We start from the raw sequence: 14,737 nt of genomic DNA on the forward strand, positions 1-14,737 counted from the left end.
TGCTTTCTTCAGAACGCAGAGTGAATAGGCTTGGTTTGAAACTGTCGCTTCCACATGTAGGAACAATAACGAGGGGCCATGATTCCCGGGACTGTTTCAGTGGTGGTTAAGGTGGCATTTGGAGGAGGAAGGAACCAAAATATTGCCCACCTCCTGATACTGGTTTCTAAAAGAATGAACAATGCTGTCCCTTTGGACTATAGACAAACAGAGCAACCAGGGTAGAGCCAGTTCTGCTCCACTACTTTGGAGTGTGTGGAGATACACAACAGCTAGCATGTCCTCAGCCAGAATAGTGAGGCTTCTCCAAAGCAGGTGTTCCTCCCATCATGCCCAGTCCACCTTCAGAGCCACAGAAGAGCTACATTGTAAATTACAATCTAGACTTAACTGGTCTAGATTGTAATTTACAATTACAATTAACCTCCACCTCTCCCTGCTAAGGGTCCCCTGAGGAAAGAATGTGACTCCAGCTAATGAAACTAAAACAGAATTAGATTTATTTATTTTTGGTATAAAAGATTTTTATCCCCAGACCCTCCTGCTTTGCTCCTCTTTCAACCCCCCTCCCCCCTCCACCACTTTCAGGTACTGATTTCCAAGGACTGGTGACGATTAGTGGTGCTGGGGGGCTGGCACATGGCCTCGAGTAGCCTGATCTCATGGGTGGGTTGCTCAGGCTGGAACTTCAGCACCCAGGGATCCTTGATGATGTCCAGGATGGTGGCACGCTTGGTGGCTTGGCGTAGCGTCTGGAGGATCAGGTTCTAGGGCAGGGGAGAGAGAGGTCTTGGCTGAGCTGGCCCCCTACTGTGCCACACAGGCAATGAGCAGCTGGACCTAAGGAAGAAGCAGGATAGCCCATCACACCACTCTGGTGAAAGGGAGTATGGTCCTGACTTTACCCTTAAAAGCCTCCTGTTTGCTCGGAAAGCCAATATCTTGAGGGGAATCCTTGCAGAATCCCTTTCTGGCCTAGAGACAGAGACTAAAACCTGCGTATCACTCATCCCCGGTGCAAGCCCAGGGGTTGCCCCTTTAAGCCCTCCCTGCCATTCTAGGGCAGAGAGTGGGCATGAGATGGCCCTGGTGGCGGGGAGCCTTCCCCAGGATTGGGAGGTCTAGGTTGGGTATTCCCTCCCTACGGGGCACCCAAGGCTTCAGCCCTCCTAGGGGAGCCAGCACCTTGCACTCCTGGGAGATGGCATAGTTAGGTGGAAACGTGACCTCCTTCTGAGTCTCTTTCAGCAGCTTCTTGAGATTGGTGTCATCAAAGGGTAGACGGGCGACCACTAGAGTGTAGAGGATGACGCCCATGCTCCAGGTATCAGACAGGAAGGGGTTGTAGGGCAAGCCTAGCAAGATCTCCGGGCAGGCATAAGCAAAGCTGCCACAGTAGGTCTGGCTGAGGTGGCTAAAACAGTTCACTTGGCGGTAGGAAGGGCTATTCCGCACAGACTGGTTAGAAGGCACCATCTTGGCGAAGCCAAAGTCCGATATCTTCACATTCTCCCGCTTGTCCAGCAGCAGGTTCTCCAACTTTAAGTCCCTACCAGCAGCAGAAAGGCTGGGGGTCAGGAGAGGGCTTAGTATTAGACTGGGAGCTGAAGGGCCAGGGGTCAGAGGCTAGAGGTGAGAAAAGGCAAAGGGAGAGAGATGCCATTATGAGGACACAGGGCAGAGAGGAAGGAAAGCCAGGGAGTTGTGAGCAGAACCCAAAGGGAGAGGATGGTAGCTAAGGATTACTGGGAGCTTACCATCACTTTTCATAAAGTGCTCTGCTCACCGTGGGCACTTAATATATGTTCTTGACCAGACGCTAAGTGGATGAATGGGCCTAGATACTCAGGAGGGAGATCAAGGAGGGGAGGGTGAGGGAAAGAGGGCAGAAAGTAGATGTGCATAAACCCCCCTGGAGCCCAAAGGCCCCAGTCTGAGTGGCTGCGCCCTCACCGGTGCACGATGCCTTTGCTGTGCAGGTAGGCGATGCCCAGGGTCAGCTGGGAGAACCACTTGCCAGCAAGGGGCTCAGAGCAGGCCCCGTAGTGCTGGATCCACTCAAGAACATCGCCACCCTGAGCCAGCTCCAAAATGATGTAGACCCGGGACGTGGTCTCGATGGCCTGATAGAAGTTGATGAGATACTTGTGCCGCAGGACCTTCATCACCTGGCTCCAGAAGAGGGACCCATCAAACCCAGGCAGGGAGCTGTGCTCCAGCCCTCCTCTCCCACTGCTGCCTTTTTAGAACTCTGCAACAGAATCAAACCCCAGGGGGCTGGTGGCCTATGGACAAACCCTATGTTTTGTACTTTTATTTTTGGAGGGTCTGAAGGTGAGGTGGAAAGAAACTTAAATTTTCCTAGCTGCCTAGTGAGTCAGTTGTGGTTTCGTGGTTTCTGGCTCCACCCCTTCCTAACCGTACCCCTTTTGAAAACCATTAAGTAGCCTGGTATCAGTTCCCTCTCCTAGACCCCTTTCCAACCTGTATCTCACGGGGCAGGAACTTGTTAAGATAGTCCTCAGAGGCCTTCTTCTTCGAGATGATCTTGATGGCCACCATGACCTTCTGCTTTGTATAGTAAGCCTCATACACTGTCCCATAGGAGCCATTGCCAATGACTTTGCCCACTTCGTAACCATACTCCTCCATGACAGAGCGGTAGGCCGAGGTGGGTGGTGCTTCCACGTCTCCCTTCCCCATGGTGTTGGGCTTGCTGAGTGCAGGGAGCTTTGCTACTTAAAAGCCTCCTGTCTGCCTAGAAAGCCAACACCTTAAGCTGCTGTAGGCTAGGGTACCAAAGTGAAGTTAAAGTCTCCAAAAGCTTGCCTATGCAGTCACACAAGTCTGGGATGCTGGGCTCAGCTCTCCACTAGGAACTTGGAGGGGGAAGGGAGAAGCAGTTCTTTTTGTCTACACTGGCTGTTGTTACTTCTCTCTCCTCTTGGTTACGGAACTCCCCAAGGTCCCATGTTCTGCACACATCATAATTCACCTTCTATCCACCACTGGCCACAAGGCTTGAGAGAAAATGCAGTTTCATTGCTGGAAATTATCCCTTTGTAATCTGGTGAGACTCATTCCATGGATCTGGTCCTTTCAACCAGTCATGTTTATTGAGTACCTGCTATGTGCCAGGCAGTGTGTTGCTTCATGGAAGAAAATTACCAGTAAGACCAATAGAGACCCTATGCTACTAGTGTTTATAATCCAGCATGAGAAACACCTGAGTGTGAGAATATTACAGAGAATGGTAAGGTATTGTAGAGCATGTTCTAAGGAATCTAAAATATTCTTTTTCTTGGGGTGGCTTTTTTTTTTTAACAGATTGAGCTGGACTCACACGGGTAGTTCATCTGGTGACATCATCTCAGCTAGGCTGGTTTGTTTCTGCATAACTGAAGTGAAGTAAAAGTTGCTCAGTCGTGCCCTAGTCTTTGTGACCCCATGGACTATACAGTCCATGGAATTCTCCAGGCCAGGATACTGGAGTGGGTAGCCTTTCCCTTCTCCAGGGGATCTTCCCAACCCAGGGATTGAACCCAGGTCTCCCGCATTGCTGGCAGATTCTTTACCAGCTGAGCCACAAGGGAAGCCCAAGAATACTGGAGTGGGTAGACTATCCCTTCTCCAGGGATCTCCCCAACCCAGGAATCGAACTGGGGTCTCCTGCATTGCAGGCAGATTCTTTACCAACTGAGCTATGCATATCATGTCATTACTCAGTAGACTAGCTCAAGTTGCCTTACATAGTTTGCACTGAATTCCAAGTGAAAAAAGAAAAAAAAAATCAGAAGCTGCATGACCAATTGAGGCCTAGGCTCCAAAATCAAAAAACATCACTTCCATACCTTTATATGAATAAAGACAGGTACAAGGATCACTCGGATGTATGGGGTGGGGATGGAGATGCCTCTTAACTTTGAAATGCACCCTTATCTTGCCTTCCATGACCCTGGACTCTAGTTTTCCTTACATCCAGCTAGCCATTCCCCAGGATCCACTGGAGCCTCTCCCACCATCCATCCCTGTAACAGAACCTTATTTCTGCTATTTCTCCCTCTATTCCTAATAGAAATAAGGTTCTGTTAGAAGCCTTATTTCCTCTGACCTTTACATCCTTCCTAAGGATCTCATCAAGACCCCTCATTTCTTCACTGATGACTCCAGCACGCCTTCTGCTCCTCTCCCCTCAGTGTGTTCACCCTGAAATCCAGGGAATAAATCTGATTTTTGTTCCCACAACAATTCAGTGCCTCCCCATTCTCCTTAGGATCAAGTTGAAATTCTTTTATGTGACTTCAGATTTGACCCCACTTACCTCTCCAATTTTCTGTTGTAACATACATGCAATGCTCCAGCCAAACAACTGCTTTTCCTTCATTGTTCCCTCTGTTCTGGCAGACTGTGACTCTCTTCAGGGCTTAGCTGATGTGCTGTTTTAAGGAAGCCTTTACTGACTGCTCAGATCCAAATCAGATGTCCCTCCCTGCTGAGTGCTCCCACAGCTCCAATACTTCTCTAATGTAGTGTCTGTTATTTTTCTTGCTGGCATCTCCCGCTAGGCTGTAAGGAAGGTCAACTGAGGAGAGAAGGGGTATGAAGTCAAAGATCTGAGAAGAAAGGCTTGTGGAGAACGGGAGAGAGCTGACTGGGAAAATGAACATTATTGGGCAGCACTGAGGGTCCAACTGAGATTGGAAAACCCAGCTTATGGACATACAATCTTAACACAGTATAGTGTTAAGATTCTTTTAGCATCCTGGATATTGGTGCTTGAACATTACCAGACAAATTGACCCAAGATTATGATTTCACTTGGCGGCTGCAGTGAACGGGAGAGAGGCATCAAGAACTCAGGCAAGAATGTGGCCAAAGACCTAAGCTGCATGGGAAGGAAGACAAGCGAGAAAAAGGCCAAAGGGCAGGGGGAGGGGTTGCAGGTCTCTGTGAAAAAGACAGAGGAAGAGAGGTGATCTGGATTTAAGATGGGGGTGGGGGGGTGAGTGGGGATGGCACACAAGGAATAACAAGGGAAGAATCAAATTTCTTTTACCTCCCATCCTCCAAACAAAACTTTCAACAGATTATGCCATTGGCTACTGGTAAATTCTCATTTATTGACAATCCTGCTGGCAGGGTGGCTGAAAGTCCTGTTGGGAGTCAGATCTACATCCTCAGTCTATCAAAACGAGCAGCTGTCCAGGACACACCATGGTAAGGAGGCTCACCCAGCCCCACCTGTCTTCTGCTCCCCTCAATAGGCAGTTTGGTGGCACCTCTGTTCTCATCATGTACAGCAGGTAAGCCTCAGTCGCTCAGCCGTGTCTCACTCTTTGCGAACCCATGGACTGCAGCACACCAGGCTTCCCTGTCCAGCACCAACTCCCACAGCTTGCTCAAACTCATGTTCATTGAGTCGGTGATGCCATCCAACCATCTCATCCTCTGTCATCCCCTTCTCCTCCTGCCTTCAATCTTTTCCAGCATCAGGGTCTTTTCTAATGAGTCAGCTCTGCACATGAGGTGGCGAAAGTATTGGAGCTTCAGCTTCAGCATCAGTCCTTCCAAAGAATATTCAGGACTGATTTCCTTTAGGATTCACTGGTTTGATCTCCTTGCTGTCCAAGGAACTCTCAAGAGTCTTCTCGAACACCACGGTTCAAAAGAATCTATTCTTCGGTGCTCAGCTTTCATAAAGAAAAGCACCAACTTTATGGTCCAGCTCTCACATCCATACATGACTACTGGAAAACCATAGCTTTGACTAGATAGACCTTTGTCGGCAAAGTAATGCCTCTACTTTTTAATAGGCTATCTAGGTTTGTCATAGGTTTTCTTCCAAGGAGCAAGCATCTTTTAATTTCATGGCTGCAGTCACCATCTGTAGTGATTTGGGAGCCCAAGATAATAAAGTCTGTCAGTGTTTCCCTTAAGCTGCCTACTGTATACAAAAACACTGCTAGGTTGTGCTTGCTAAGGATTTATCCTTTGCTAAGGATACCAAAATGGATAAATTGTAATCCCTCTGTGAGGAGTTTTAGCAATTAGCAAGGGAGACAGACACATAAGAAGTTAAGGAAATAGTACAATGAGATAAAGTTCTATAAACAAAGTCTGAAAGGAGACGTAACGGAAGGCTTTATAGAGAAGGTGGCATTTGTACTGTTCAAAAGAAAGACAGGTAAGCAGGGAATGGTGGATTCAACAGTCTAGGCAGAAGGAACTATATCAAGCTTGCAGGCCTGAGAAAATATGACATTCAAGATTTCAATTTAAATACAGGACAAGGTTCCAGAGGGGAGTGTACCTGGAGAAGTAATTTAGATCCAGGTCTGAGAGGCCTAATATGCCAAGTTTTGTTTTTTTTGCTCTGTCCTATGTACTCATGGTTAAAATTTAGTATGCATCAAAATCAGAGCTTATTAAAAAATACTGATGCCCAGTAACGTCCTCCCCAAGATCCTGACTTGGGAGGGTACCCAGGTATCTCTGTTTTTAATAAGTTTCTAGCTGAACTTGATGCATACTGAGATTTAAGAACTGTTGTTGCCAACTAATGAATTTACTTTTTTTTTGCTTGCATTTCGAGGCATGTGGGATCCTAGTTCCCCAACCACGTTCCAGGCATTGGAAGCAAGGAGTCTCAACCACTAGACTGCCAGGGAAGTCCCAAACTAGTGAATTTAACAAAAAGAAGCAGACTCACAGATCAAAAAACAAACTAGTGGTTACCAGTGAGGAGGGAGAGAGGGACAATATAGGGGTGGGGGAATGGGAGATACAAATTACTGCATGTAAGATACGCTCAAGGATGTACAACATGGGGAATACAGACAATATTCTGTAATAACTAAATGGAAAGAGACCTTTAAAAATCATACTAAATTTTTTTAAAAAAAGAATCACTGTTGCTGGAAATAGGACATCTTTAAGATTAAAAAAAGAAAAAAAACTTGCAGCAACAGTGTGGAAAATAGACACAAGGGGAGAGATGACCAAGAGAGAATCAAGGTGGCTGTCAACTTAGTTGAGGGGATAGGGCCAGCACCAAGGCAGCATGGAAAGCAGTTTGGAAGATACGCGAGAGAAAAGCAGAGGAATCCTGGTGGCACTGATCTTATGTTGGGGTGGGGGGGCGGCGGTGACTGTTAACTGTGAAAAAGGCCCAGGTTTAGAGACCAGGTGGTTGTCATGTAAAAAAAAAAAAAAAAGATTATTCCAAAGCCACTCTTAAGTTACTTTCCTAATTACAAAACTGTCTAAAAATTTCAACCCTTACATCCTGGAACCTCACCTCCTCCTGCAGGGAGGGAGGGAGTAAATGAAGGACTTCTCAAGCCAGAAGTCACTTAACACTTTCCACTTTACTCGGGTAAAAGGAACCTTAAGTTGTTCCCAAGTGGCCAAAGTCACTGACCCTAGTTCTGATCTCCAGAGGAACTTCCCTAATGACAGAGCCCTTGACAGAATAAACTTTTCCAGAATAATCTGCAATACAAAATTAAAAGATGCTCAAACACATACCAAAAACTTCTAGATGTTCAAGCTGAATTTAGAAAAGGCAGAGGAACCAGATATCAAATCGCCAACATCCGCTGGGTCATAGATAAAGCAAGAGAATTCCAGAAGAACATCTACTTCTTGCTTCATTGACTACGCTAAAGCCTTTGACTGTGTGGATCACAACAAACTGTGGAAAATTCTTCAAGAGATGGGAATACCAGACCACCTTACCTGCCTCCTGAGAAGTCTGTATGTAGGTCAGAAGCAACAGTTAAAACTGGACACGGAACAACTGACTGGTTCCAAATTGAGAAAGGAGTACATCAAAGCCGTACATTATCACCCTGCTTATTTACCTTATATGCAGAGTACTTCATGTGAAATTCCGGGCTGAATGAAACACAAGCTGGAATCAAGATTGCAGGGGGAAATACCAATAACCTCAGATATGCAGATGACACCACCCTTATGGCACAAAGCGAAGAGGAACTAAAAAGCCTCTTGATGAAGGTGAAAGAAGAGAATGAAAAAGCTGGCTTAAAACTCAACATTCAGAAAACTAAGATCATGGCATCCAGTCCCATCACTTCATGGCAAACAGATGGGGAAACAAGGGAACAGTGACAGACTTTATTTTCTTGGGCTCCCAAATCACTACAGATGGTGACTGCAGCCATGAAATTAACAGATGCTTGCTCCTTGGAAGAAAAGTTATGACCAACCTAGACAGCATAATAAAAAGCAGAGACATTAGTTTGCCGACAAAGGCCCGTCTAGTTAAAGCTATGGTTTTTCCAGTAGTCATGTATGGATGTGAGAGTTGGACTATAAAGAAGGCTGAGTGCGGAAGAATTGATGCTTTTGAACTGTGGTGTTGGAGAAGACTCTAGAGAGTCCCTTGGACTGCAAGGAGATCAATTCAGTCAATCCTAAAGGAAATCAGTCCTGAATATTCTTTGGAAGGGCTGATGCTGAAGCTGAAGCTCCAATACTTTGGCCACCTGATGTGCAGAGCTGACTCATTTGAAAAGACCCTGATGCTGGAAAAGATTGAAGGCAGGAGAAGGGGATGACAGAGGATGAGATGGTTGAATGGCATCACCGACTCAATGGACATGAGTTTAAGCAAGTTCCGGTAGACGGTGAAGGACAGGGAAGCCTGGTGTGCTGCAGTTCCTGGGTAAGCAAAGAGTCATACACGACTGAACGACTAAACGACAACAAACACATACACACAGGTAAATAAAAATAAGAACAGAGATCAAGGCATGTTAAGATCTTTACCTGCAATTAATAATAAGCGTCAGGCTGCCCAACTCACGGGGTAAAAAACCCGATCTCTTTGCAGCCTCTGGCCCAGGCCTGCCTATCGTCGGACACAGGACGGTCACTATACAGTCAAGGAGGCCTCCAGTACAGCCTCGGGAAGATACTTTTATTTACGTATTTGGTTTTTGGCGACAGACCATTTATGACTGTTGGCAGAGCAGCCGTGACGTGAGATCCGACTCTAGGGCCGTTGTACGGGCTGTGTCACCGCTGTCCTAGCACAGCAACGCCCAAAGCCTCATCCTCGTCCTCGGTGGGAACCTTGAACCGCCTCTCGCGACTCGGCCTGAGCACTCAGCGGCGAGTACCACTGGTTCAGCCGGCAAACGCTTCGGGCATCCACTAGGCGTGGGCTAGCCGCCCCCGGGATCCGGACGGTCACTCGGCGCGAGCGGCGGGCACTGCTCTTAGGCGTCCAACCCCAAACTTCCCGAGGACAGGGGACCGGACTGTCGGCGACTCTTATCCAAAAAAACGTGTTTGTGTCCTCGTAGCAAGGTCTCAACCGCAACCCCTCCGGGGGAGACAGGAGAGTGCAGCAGCAGCTTCAGCCGGGGGGCGTGGCTCCCTCCAAGCTCCGGAAAAGGAGCTTTCCGCGGGACTGAGGTCCCTGCGGGCGAAGGCGGAAGGGTAAGATTGACGTGTCTCGAGCTGCCCTTTCGATTGCCGGGAGGGCCCCGCGCCGGGCGACGCACTAGCGGAGAGTCGCTGGGTCTGCAGAGGTGGGCCGAGCCTCCAGCCGTAGAAAGTTCCTCCGGCAGCACTGAGGTGAGCCGAGCGCCACGTTTCGCGGGGCGGCCGCAGCCGCTGTGATCAGGCACCGCGGCGGCCAGCCCCGTGGAGGTCGGCCGTCAAGCCCTCTCCAAGCCCCCCGCTAGCGCGCCGCTCTGGGGGAGACCCCGGCTGGAGCGCAAGAGCGGCTACGGGGCCGCAGAGGCCGCCTCGGCCAGCCCTTCACCCCGGGGCTACAGCGGGAAGGTGCCGGAGGTGCGGGGCCGCGTGGCGTTGCCATGGAAATGGGCTGGGGCTCGCGGGGCGGTCCCAGGCAGGCGGGCTGCTGGAGGGGGTACCGCAGGTTCAGAGGACTACAAGAGCAGAGGCGGAACCTAGTGGTCGGGCTAGAGAGACTTGGTGTGGTGTGGCGGTGGGGTCGGGGGGTGGTGACCTCCTAAGGGATGGGAGGAAAGGCCAAGGGGAGGAATTGGAGCCATTGGCTTCAGCTCGAAGAACCTGACCTGGGGCGTCATTTGATCCCTGGTTCCCATAACTGCAGGACTCCCTCAAACAGGTTCCGCTGCCTTAAGGATGACATTCCTAGGGCACCCTCGAAGTTGGAGCTGCCGATGGTGGCCGCTCCTGCTGCTGCTGCTCACAGGCCGTGAGCCAGGGGTGGAAGGTGTGACACACTACAAGGCCGGCGACCCCGTCATTCTGTATGTCAACAAAGTGGGACCTTACCATAATCCTCAGGAGACTTACCACTACTATCAGCTTCCAGTCTGCTGCCCTGAGAAGATACGCCACAAAAGCCTTAGCCTGGGCGAAGTGCTGGATGGGGACCGAATGGCAGAGTCTCTGTACGAGATCCGCTTTCGGGAGAATGTGGAGAAGAGAGTTCTGTGCCACATGCAGCTCAGTTCCGCACAGGTCAGCCTCTCCACAGTGACTGGGACTCAGCCCACCCTCCCAGGACCTTGAGTTTATGGTTTTCAAAGCACCTTTATGGAAATGATCCGATTTTATTCTAACTACAACTTTATGTGACAGGCAGGACAGTTGGTTGATACAGAAACATCTTTGCTCAAAAGTAACTTTTTCTGAGACTACATAGATGGTGGATTGCAGAGTTGATATGAGAGCCCAGGGCTCCTGACTCGAAACTCCTCTGTTGGTCATAAGGTCCCAACTCCTATGTAGTCATTTTTTTCCATTCCTGCGTCTCAGCTATTTTAACTGGCTCCTTTATACTCTATTTTTCCTGTCATGCTTTTTTCTTCAGCAATTCCTATCTTGGGGCTTTTTCCCTTGGTCTACTCCAGGCTTTCCCACACCTTCTCCCTCTCCTTCTAGGCCTTCATCCTGACAAATCATACTTGTTCATTTAGGAGAATCACAGTGGCTAATCCAGTGGCTCTCAGGAGTGGGTTTTTGTCTCTCAAGGGACATTTGACAATGTCTGGAGATATTTTTGATTGTCACGATTGGGGGATGCTGCTGATGTTTAGTAAGAAGCCAGGGATGGAGCATCTTACAATGCATAGCCCCCCAACAACAAAGAATCATCTAGCCCAAAATGTCATTAGTGCTGAGGCTGAAATCCTGCTCTAATCCATTGCTTGGGGAGGCCTTGTCTGACTCCTGACTTGCTCTCTGTAGGTGGAACAGCTACGCCAGGCCATTGAGGAACTATATTACTTTGAATTTGTGGTGGACGACTTGCCAATCCGTGGCTTTGTGGGCTACATGGAGGAGAGTGGCTTCCTGCCTCACAGCCACAAGATAGGACTCTGGACCCATTTGGACTTCCACCTAGAATTCCATGGAGATCGAATTATATTTGCCAATGTCTCAGTGCGGGATGTCAAGCCGCACAGTTTAGATGGGCTACGACCTGATGAGTTCCTAGGCCTCACTCACACCTACAGCGTGCACTGGTCTGAGACATCAGTTGAGCGTCGGAGTGACAGGCGCCGTGGTGATGATGGCGGTTTCTTTCCCCGAACACTGGAAATCCATTGGTTGTCCATCATCAATTCCATGGTGCTTGTGTTTTTACTGGTGGGTTTTGTGGCTGTTATTCTCATGCGTGTGCTTCGAAATGACCTGGCTCGGTACAACTTGGATGAAGAGACAACCTCTGCAGGTTCTGGTGATGACTTTGACCAAAGTGACAATGGCTGGAAAATTATCCATACGGATGTCTTCCGCTTCCCTCCATACCGTGGTCTGCTCTGTGCTGTGCTTGGTGTGGGTGCCCAGTTCCTGGCCCTTGGCACTGGTGAGGTGATAAGAATTAATCAGGGATTTCTCTCAAGGGGTAGCACTAAGTAGGTGGTTTGTTCAGAAAAAGATCTGCAGATCTTCTTTTCTGTCCAAGGTGAGGGGCAGACCTAAGGGATGGAATGGCTCTAGTAAGGATGCATATATTCTGTTGTGGGTTTTCTGGACAACAGAACTGAGGGATATTGGAAGGCCTGGGTCTGGGAGAAAGGGGGCTGGCTGATCCCTCTGAAGTGGCATAAGTCAGATCTAACACAGGCTTTCCACTACCACCCTGCAGGCATTATTGTCATGGCGCTGTTGGGCATGTTCAACGTGCACCGTCACGGGGCTATTAATTCAGCAGCCATCTTGTTGTATGCCCTGACCTGCTGCATCTCTGGCTACGTGTCCAGCCACTTCTACCGGCAGATTGGAGGCGAGCGCTGGGTGTGGAACATCATTCTCACCACCAGTCTCTTCTCTGGTATGACTGCCTGTGTCCTGGTGGGCCAATTTAGGAACTTAGAACACATTGTGGAACCTGAGAGAGTCCAAGTAAGGCTTTAAGGGAATGAAAATAGGCAAAAGAAACACTAAAAAAAAACATTCAAAAGACAAAAATGCATTTTTTCCATAGTTAAAAATGACTAAGCCCTTAAAATGTTCTAAGCAGCATGATAAGCACTTGATATGCCTTCATCTCCTTTAATCCTCATTACTGACTTTATGAAGGTGGTACTGTTGTTCCCATTTTACAGATGAGGAACTTGAGCTTAAGGCTGGTTGAGTAACTTGCCTGAGATTATACTTCTAAAAAGCAGTGAATCAGGTTTCATAACTAGGCAATCAAATTCTAGAGCCTGTATTCTCAACCATTCCACTGAGATAACATTCTCAAATTTATATTTTGATACTCCCTTTCTTTTTCCCTAAGCTTTTTTAATTTGGAAGGGGACTACCCCACTCCAGCCTTTCAAGCCAACTTGTCCTTTCAAAGACAGTAATTTGCATTCTGAACCTTTTGTGTTTCCAATTCAAGTGTCTGATTTCTGTTCCATCACATTTACATTTGAACCAAGGCTTTCTGAAAACAGAACCTTAATTCAAAGGAATGTCTCATACTAGGAGTCAACCAGTGCCATGGCAGGACAAGTCCTTGGAGGCAGGTGGATTTGTGTCATTCTTAGATCATCATGTAACAGGGCTTGCCCTGATCCTTAATGATAATAGGTAGGGGAGGAAGTGTTGGTAAGCCAGGGAACAAAGAACAAGACATGAAAGGGTGGAGTCAGCCTGGGAGCAGGATATTTCACTCCTTACCCCTTTAGGTCCAGTCTGATTGGTCCTCCCAGGGATGTAGCTCCTAGTGCTGACCCTCCCTCTGGGGGCCCATCCCTGCAGTGCCTTTCTTCCTGACGTGGAGTGTGGTGAACTCCGTGCATTGGGCCAATGGTTCAACACAGGCTCTGCCAGCCACTACCATCCTGCTGCTTCTAACGGTTTGGCTGCTGGTGGGCTTTCCCCTCACTGTCATTGGAGGCATCTTCGGGAAGAACAACGCTAGCCCCTTTGATGCACCTTGTCGCACCAAGAACATCGCCCGGGAAATCCCACCCCAGCCCTGGTACAAGTCTACGTTCATCCACATGACTGTTGGTGGCTTCCTACCTTTCAGGTATCCTCCCTTTATTCTGTGGCCATCACTCTCAGGATCCTGACCTTAACTTTCCCCTTCCCTACTCACCAGTACCCTAACCCAGTGTCATTGATGGTCCCTAGTTCAGCTGTACCATTAAGAGATCACTAAGTGGTTCTTCCTTTCTCCAAGCAGGACAATCAGTTCAAATATGAGGGTGTCTAATCTGAAAAGCTCTCCAGAGACATTGCTCCTTTCACTGTCTTCCTAGTTTCTGACCTTAGTGACACCACGTGGGGCTTAAAACCCATTTGATTACTCATTCAATTTGTTGAATACCTTTTCATGCCAGGAAGATACAGTGCAAAACAGAACAGACAAAAATCTCTGCTCTCAACCTACCAAAGATGTTCTTGAAATGAGAGCAGCTAATCATAGGTTAAAAACAATCCCCATCAAGCCAGGAACTCCAGGGCAGGAAGTGGAGAGGGCCCACTTTCCACAGTGACCCAGTATCACGGAGGGGTGGTGGATGCATTTTGGCCTGGCCGCTGTGCTGGCAATGCACGCAGTCCTTTAAATGCTGTATACTGTCTCTTCTCTTCACAGTGCCATCTCTGTGGAGCTGTACTACATCTTTGCCACAGTATGGGGTCGGGAGCAGTACACTTTGTACGGCATCCTCTTCTTCGTCTTCGCCATCCTGTTGAGCGTGGGGGCTTGCATCTCCATCGCACTCACCTACTTCCAGTTGTCTGGGGAGGATTACCGCTGGTGGTGGCGATCTGTGCTGAGTGTTGGCTCCACTGGGCTCTTCATCTTCCTCTACTCGGTTTTCTACTATGCCCGTCGCTCCAACATGTCAGGGACGGTACAGACAGTAGAGTTCTTTGGCTACTCCTTACTCACTGGATACGTCTTCTTCCTCATGCTGGGCACCATCTCCTTTTTTTCTTCCCTAAAGTTCATCCGTTATATCTATGTTAATCTCAAGATGGACTGAGTTTTGGTGGCAAAACTATTGCTCTTTCCCTTTCTTCATGCTGGCCCCATTCATTGGTCTCTTACCAACATCTCTTCGATTGAGTGACTGACTTGTGTGGTGGTTTTGTTGCCTTCCCCTTTGCCCTTTGGGTCTCCCGTCACCAGAGAGGGCCTGGAAATTATAAATCTCTATTATTATAAGGAGTATATATTTGAATTTTTTAAGTTGCTTTTAGTTTTGGGCCTGATTTTACAATACCAAAATAAAATTTATTAAGAAAAAGGTTTGGTCTGGATGTA

General features: G+C 48.3%; 2 protein-coding genes across 9 annotated transcripts; one reads left to right on the forward strand and one right to left on the reverse strand.

Moving 5' to 3' along the window:
* Nucleotides 1-543: 543 nt before the first annotated feature.
* On the reverse strand, nt 544-8,930 carry TSSK4 (testis specific serine kinase 4). 6 transcript variants are annotated; one of them, XM_055437426.2, is made up of 5 exons: nt 8,791-8,930; nt 4,322-4,582; nt 1,954-2,168; nt 1,186-1,549; nt 544-767 (listed from the first exon to the last, which is right to left on the reverse strand). In XM_055437426.2, exons 2-5 carry the CDS (start codon nt 4,382-4,384, stop codon nt 585-587), a joined length of 825 nt encoding a protein of 274 aa, XP_055293401.1. In that variant the 5' UTR covers nt 4,385-4,582; nt 8,791-8,930; the 3' UTR covers nt 544-584. The 6 variants fall into 6 exon arrangements, 4 of the variants coding, with proteins under 4 accessions (XP_055293401.1, XP_055293400.1, XP_055293403.1 ...); XM_055437425.2 differs by having other exon boundaries at nt 1,186-1,567; XM_055437428.2 differs by lacking the exons at nt 4,322-4,582; nt 8,791-8,930 and adding an exon at nt 2,485-4,314.
* Nucleotides 8,931-9,464: 534 nt separating this feature from the next.
* On the forward strand, nt 9,465-14,721 carry TM9SF1 (transmembrane 9 superfamily member 1). 3 transcript variants are annotated; one of them, XM_055437420.2, is made up of 6 exons: nt 9,465-9,603; nt 10,124-10,482; nt 11,212-11,833; nt 12,116-12,301; nt 13,219-13,492; nt 14,063-14,721. In XM_055437420.2, exons 2-6 carry the CDS (start codon nt 10,141-10,143, stop codon nt 14,454-14,456), a joined length of 1,818 nt encoding a protein of 605 aa, XP_055293395.1. In that variant the 5' UTR covers nt 9,465-9,603; nt 10,124-10,140; the 3' UTR covers nt 14,457-14,721. The 3 variants fall into 3 exon arrangements, with proteins under 3 accessions (XP_055293395.1, XP_055293392.1, XP_055293393.1); XM_055437417.2 differs by lacking the exon at nt 9,465-9,603 and adding an exon at nt 9,684-9,822 and having other exon boundaries at nt 10,109-10,482; XM_055437418.2 differs by lacking the exon at nt 9,465-9,603 and adding an exon at nt 9,684-9,822.
* The last annotated feature ends 16 nt before the right edge of the window (nt 14,722-14,737 follow it).

Source organism: Moschus berezovskii, chromosome 9 (assembly GCF_049115385.1).
Source record: "Moschus berezovskii isolate FMDL1 chromosome 9, NW_MosBer_1.0, whole genome shotgun sequence".
NCBI lineage: Eukaryota > Metazoa > Chordata > Mammalia > Artiodactyla > Moschidae > Moschus > Moschus berezovskii.